Source organism: Bactrocera latifrons, unplaced genomic scaffold (assembly GCF_001853355.1).
Source record: "Bactrocera latifrons isolate USDA-ARS-PBARC rearing strain unplaced genomic scaffold, ASM185335v1 scaffold_1235, whole genome shotgun sequence".
In the NCBI taxonomy this organism is placed as follows: domain Eukaryota; kingdom Metazoa; phylum Arthropoda; class Insecta; order Diptera; family Tephritidae; genus Bactrocera; species Bactrocera latifrons.
This window is the reverse complement of record NW_017534670.1, coordinates 33,326-39,990: the sequence shown is the minus strand read 5'-3', so window position 1 is coordinate 39,990 and position 6,665 is coordinate 33,326. Positions and strand designations below refer to the sequence as shown.

The 6,665-nt window shown below is 37.2% G+C and overlaps 1 protein-coding gene and 1 pseudogene across 1 annotated transcript; one reads left to right on the top strand and one right to left on the bottom strand.

The window, feature by feature from the left end:
- Window positions 1-660: 660 nt before the first annotated feature.
- On the bottom strand, window positions 661-1,509 carry LOC108978531. Its single transcript, XM_018948863.1, has 2 exons — window positions 960-1,509; window positions 661-898 (listed from the first exon to the last, which is right to left on the bottom strand). Exons 1-2 carry the CDS (start codon window positions 1,411-1,413, stop codon window positions 705-707), a joined length of 648 nt encoding a protein of 215 aa, XP_018804408.1. The 5' UTR covers window positions 1,414-1,509; the 3' UTR covers window positions 661-704.
- Window positions 1,510-3,444: 1,935 nt separating this feature from the next.
- LOC108978530 overlaps window positions 3,445-6,665 on the top strand; it is a 25,409-nt pseudogene continuing 22,188 nt past the window's right edge.

Below are 6,665 nucleotides of genomic sequence, written 5' to 3'. Positions count from 1 at the left end.
AATTTATACAGTGTAATAATTTTTTACGAATACTTTTGTGATGTGAATTTGCCTAGTTTTTGAATTGAAGTACTATTTGGTTATGTTGTCGTTCGAAAAAAATTTATGTTTCGCTTTTAAATAAAACTATAAGCSATAATAAACTAATTAAAATAGTTTTTGAATATTAACTGTAAATTGAAAGAAAATGCTGATACTCTTATTTCGGAAAAATATTTTTCCGAATACTTTTGTGTGTCACTGTATATATAGTTGCCGCTGACTTATAGTTTTAAGGATATTTGCATTTAAAGTTGAATAATTTAAAATTTTTACATTGATAATTTGTTTATTGTGAATATCTTTTTCACTTGTATTTTGCACTTTTCACTTACTAACACTTCACTATAACGGTTTGTATATTCATTTTTTTAATATTTGTTATAAATAAAGCTTTATTTTAATTATTTTATTTTAGTTAAATTCACTGCTTTTGCACAACAAGAATAGGGTTGCAAACTAGCAAATAAATGGTATTGCCATATCTGCCTAGTTGTCAACAAAAGAAAATAAGCAAAAACTTTATAAYCCAAGTACATAAAATATGTTAATATAAAAAATATTTTGYCATAAATAAAAGCAAAAACAAATTTAAGGTTTATAGGTATGTTTGATTTGATCTTCATGGTTTCTTCGTATAGTTTTTCGCCGCAGATACTCAATAATCAAATCAGTAAAGTTTTGTTGGTTGGAGTAATTATATTCCCTGCAAAAGTCGGTACATATAATTGACCCTTCCGCCACATGCTTCTTGATAATAGGTATGAGGACCTCAGCAGATCGGGACACACTACCAATCTCAAGTCGTCGCTCCCATCCTCTACCATGCCCAGCACCCAGTGACCTTCAATTCTTCTACCTGAAATATGAGAAAATAAGTTAGTACGTAAAATTGTATATATTATATATAAGAGTATTACCTTTATTGTATTTTCGTTTTCCAAACTTGYTTTCATCAATTTGTACAATTTTTCCGGGACCACCAATTTTCCCCACAGCCTCTTCATGGTCTGTGTGATACAACACAACGGCTTCTCGACAATAGCTGTACAAATCGCATATGGTGGGTGTAGACAAAGTAGCTATAAAGCTGTTTTTTCGGGCTTCGGTCTCGCACCAATGAGAAGCGTATGCGAACATCAGATAAAATATCTGAGGCAATGGTATCTTCGCATTTTCAAACCAAGTGCCTTTGGCCCTCGATACAGCAGACAACGAACGGCAACTACACCTACGGCATATAAAAGACTCCACCGTATTATTCCCCGATAGAGTAGGAATCATGGGTATTTTATGGTTGCGGCATAATTTATTGCTTAAAATTAAGCCCTCTTCTTCCGCAAAGGCAATGCACTTCTCCSTAGTGCTAAACATCTCCACAACTTTGGTTATGTTCCATATTTTTCTTAGTTCTGCAACGGTAAGAACACTTTTACGTACACAACGGCTGGTTGGAAGGTTTCATCGAAATCTACAGTGAATACTTAATTAAAAATTTATAAATATTTGATAACGATCGTTGTGCACACATTTTATACTTTTTTCTTAAAAAAAAACTAAATTGAAGAAATTGGAATATATAAAAATCACTATCCACACTTGTTAATTGCTTCGCCAAATTTAAAAGTAAAAGCGAAACAAAAAAAATTATACTTTTGTATCCACTAACACTACATTAATTCATTTATAATCATTTATTTTATATTAAGTAGTGCAAAAAAACTTTAATTCCATATCAAACATTAGTTAAAATCCATTTATTCATAAAATAAGAAAGTGGTTGTAAACAGGCAATAATTAGTGTTGCCATATTTTATAATGGTATAAAAATAAGAAAAAAGAAAGATTATGAACGCCAAAAGGAGTTCAACGCCAAAGAACTGAGCACGCCAAGGTGTTGGTCCGGATTTTGAAGCGCGGCCGAAGGCCACCAATACAGAAAGAAATTCTATGCGGAAAACTAATGTGTTATATATTTCCTGCCATTGSGGTCTTAGTTGTTTTCTTTAGTTCTTTTTTTCTTTGGAAAACTATGAACGTAAGGTAGCACTGGTTATTAGTTAGAATGCAACCCTTTTGTTATTGTATGAACAAAAATAAATGAACAAAAGTTAAATGTTGAATAAAAGTTATTTTTGCACTATTTAATATAAAATAAATGGTTACAAACAAATTAGTGAAGTGTTAGTGGATATAAAAGTTAAAAATATAACTRTAAAATGAAACTTAAATGCAAATATCTGAAAAACCGTAAATCAGCGGTAACTATATGTATATATTTTCTTAATCTTTAGGACCTCCTCTATCCATACATACCCATTTTAACCCCGAAGTCGGCGGATCCTATTCTAAAATTTATCCCAAAAAGTTACTTTCTATTTGAAAATCAAGAGGAAATACTTTGATAAGGTACTAAAAGTTCAGGCACAATTCCGATTTCTTTGGCGTCGCGATCTGAAGGTCCCGTTGGAAAGAGGAAGTCCTCTTGATTAAAAAATATATAGMTACCGCAAACGCTTAGTTTAGGAGATATTCGACCTTAAAGTTTAAAAATTCCCAAAATTCGTACATTTCAAGAAGYTATTTCACCACATTAAACACACTTTGTTCACAGTTTTCATTTCAAATTGATTAAATTACACTATAAATTTGTAAATAAATTCATATTTTACACTTTTAGCAGGTTTTTTACCTAAAAAATATTTATTTTAAAAATTACATTTTACACTCGTTTGAACCTCATTTGTTTACCAAAAATTACGACGAAATGGAGCGCTACCATGTAATGATCAGGCAATTCGCCGAAATTCCTCTATTCGTGTATATGGGTATTTTCTTTTTTAATTTTATTAAGCAAATAAATAATATTATATACATATTTTAGTAATATTATATAATAATATTACGTAATAAAGTGTAAGTATATTAGTACAGTACCAAAATTCAAATTTTCGTTCAATATGAGTGCATGGTAACCAACAAATATAACCACTTTATATCCAAAACTCAAATTTTAAATATAAAAATTGATGTATCGTCACCTAAAATACAAAACAGTGTATAATCAAAAATAAATTGAAGTTGCTGACAGATATAATAACTAAATTTTATACGTTTTATAACGAAAACTCAATTTTTTTTCAAAATGAGTGCATGGTAACCAACAAATATAACCACTTTAACCACTTTATAATAAAAGCTCAATATATATTTTTTTAGTTTTAACGCAGAAAGGAGTACTACGCGAAAGTACTTCAGCCCCCCGGGCATTCGCTCGGCAAGGGGTTTTTTTTTAAAGCGCGGCCGAAGGGCTATCCGGTCAGGCGATGTTGAGCTCGAAATATTTAATATATACATCCCCCCAGTTACATGTTGCCCTACAGGATATCACTCGAATATAGGTGCGCTACTTCGTTATGAAAACCGTTTAGTACTAGGCGACTTTAACGCGCATTACGTTTTTTGGCATTCCTGCCTGTCAAATGATCGTAGGGGGATGGAGCTGGCAGAACAGATTGGCGATTCGGCATTCTGCGCAATGAATGACGAAGCCCCTACCACAGTTATGATCACCTGTAATAGCTCGCCTGATATTACCATCGCTAGTGGTGGTCTGATAAATAGCATAACCTGGCGACCTATGCTAACTTTCGCATCAAACCATCTGCCCATAATTATCTCGATCCAGAAGCCTCCTGATTTTTTTTTCTGTGGACAACCGCACCTTCGTTAACTTTCACAAAGCTAATTGAGTCACCTTCACAGAATTTATCGAGAGCACCTCCAACGCTCTACCCATTCCTACGGACGTACGCGTTGGCGAGCRTCAATTCCCCAAGGTGATCGCAGCACCTACCGCTCGCTTCATTCCGGCTGGAGGGATAGCGGTAATTCGCCCCAATTTCCCAGCCGAAGCAGCCGTTTAAGCTAATGAGCGCGACACCTTACGCCATGCCTATCCCGGGGATCTCCGATTAAGGGATCTCAATTTGGAGATTCGGGGTATGGTAAACCACCATAAGCGGACGAAATAKATAGAGCACCTGAAGTCCTGCAACCTCTCCACCGGTGTGAGTAAGCTTTGGACTACTGTCAAAGCTTTGTCTAATCCGAGGAGACATGGCGACCGAGTTGAAGTTCAATTCAATGATCATGCCTCCTCGGACCCGGAGAAGTGCGCGAGCTATTTTAGCTGGCAGTTTACACTGCACCCTTCGGTAGACAAAGCCAAGAGATGTGTTAACCGACGGCTGCGCAAAATGCCAAGCAACTGCGCACCTCTTACTTTCACCGATGAAGGATTCAGAGTGTCATCAGTAAGGCCAAATCCTCCAAAGACGGGAGTAAGTTATCTCACCAAGGTCCTCAATCTGTCACTGACCGCTCTTCAAATACTGGATGTGTGGAAAATCGGAAGAGGGAACCCAAACTGGGAAACCCGCCAACAAAGGGAAATCTTATCTCCCGATAGCTCTCCTCTCCCCAGTAGTGAAGACACTTGAGGCTGCTCCTGACCTTCACTCACCACCTAAGCCTAGCCAGTCACCAGCATGGATTCCGTAAAGTGCACAGCACCACCACAGCACTTAGCGTCATAAACGCTCAGATAGTCCGTGGCCTCAACCAGAAACCACCGTGTGAGAGAACGATCCTCGTAGCGTTGGACTTGTCGAAAGCTTTCGACGCAGTCAACCACACAACGCTACTGCAGGACATTGAAAAAACTTCGCTCCCTCCAGGGCTCAAGAGGTGGACCATGAACTATCTGAACGGTCGTTAGTCATCCGTACTATTTCGAGGTGAAATATCTAAACTGAGAAGAATTAAACAGGGGGTTCCGCAGGGTGGTGTGCTCTCTCCATTACTCTTTCACTTCTACATCTCGAAACTCCCACAACCACCAGAGGGGGTTTCCATAACCTCGTACGCAGATGACTGCACGATATTGACTGTAAAGGAACATAATGAACTTCTCTCCAAACAGTTCCTGCTAGGATGTTTTCGTAGCAATCACTCTTTTAGCCATCTGCTTAGACCGGAGCCGCCTCCTAGGAGCATTAAAAAGTCCTACCTTGCCTATGTCGACACCGTCGTACAGTACGCCGACCGGACTTCGGACGCAACTGACTTTCGACAGGTACTGACCGCCATTCACAGTGGAGCCATCAACACCTTCATCGACTCCCTTCCCGTGAATGGCGTTCTTGGAGTCAAATCACCACCTATCGCAGACGAAGAGCTCCAGTTGGCGCAGAAATGCGAGTGACCCTAGCGCAACTTCGTTCTGGATGTTGTAGCAGGTTACACTCCTATTTATCCAGAAACGACCCTGACATACCCAATGTATGTCCTGCATGCAACGAGTCTCCGCATGATACTGCATGCTCCACAAACCCCAATCATCTAACGCCGTCCTCCCTCTGTTCCGACCCCGTCGTAGCAGCACGTTTCCGGGGCCTCCCGTTAGATGATCTCGACGACAACGCAAATGATTCTTACCACCCTAACGGGTATTAGATAACCGTTAAAACAACAACAAAACAACGACAACCAATCAATATTCATCGATCCAATGCTGACAAAGTTACTACTTATCAGCCTCAACAGCATTGTTTATCAGCAATCAACCTCATCAATTTAAGGACATAATGCAGTGGCTAGGATTAATGTAAGTCAGTGTTCAATAAAATGATTTTTTTTCTAAATAGATAAAATAAGAAAAAATTATTAAAAATAAAACTTTTTTATAATAAGGCTTATTTAGGTTCGTAAACAAATGATAAACTTCAGAAGAAATGATATTAATAAATTATAAAAAAAAAGTTTATATTTTTCATCTTTCAAACGTAAAAGAAAGGTAGTGGATCAAAATGAGTCAGGAACAAAAAATAGCAGCGGCATTGTCGAGATTAAATCTGCACTCTTCCAGCACTAACGTTTCCCCTCTAACATCCCTTCCATTTTCACTCTTAACCTTCCTATACCCGCGCACATGTCTGTGAGACCGACGAAACAGTTTTTCGTAAATATTTTTTTTAGGCTGTTTTGGAAAGACTGATAATAATTAAAGTAATAAATAATTTATGTTAACAATTGCTATTTTTTGTTTTATTGCAACCTATATTTCCTATAAAATAAAAAATATATAAACGGTTTTATAGAAAAATAACAAGGTAAGAGGAGTCAAAGTCACGATCTGTTACACCGTGCGCGGGTATAGGTGTTAAAACCTTTGGCGCGGGTATAGGAAGGTTAATCAACAGTTTCGGCCATACTACACCCACAAACCGAAGAAAAAGTTGAACATCCTGTAGATTTTAGCGTTAACCAGAGAACGTATATTTATAGAGAAGGTCCCACAACGGACAAGCATATGAACTGTCAAAAGCCACCAAAATGCGATAAGCGTGTTCCACCACAGCTAGCTAAGAAGGCGAAATGTTTGACAGTGGCGCGTGAACTGAGCTGAGCATTCAATGAAAATTATGCACCGAAATATACATTGCTATTACAGACGTATGTTAGCCTTTTGCTTATATTTGTATACGTTTACATGCAATCATATTAATTGATATGAATATCATTTTGCTAATTTTTCTGAATTCATTCAAAATTGATAACTTCAT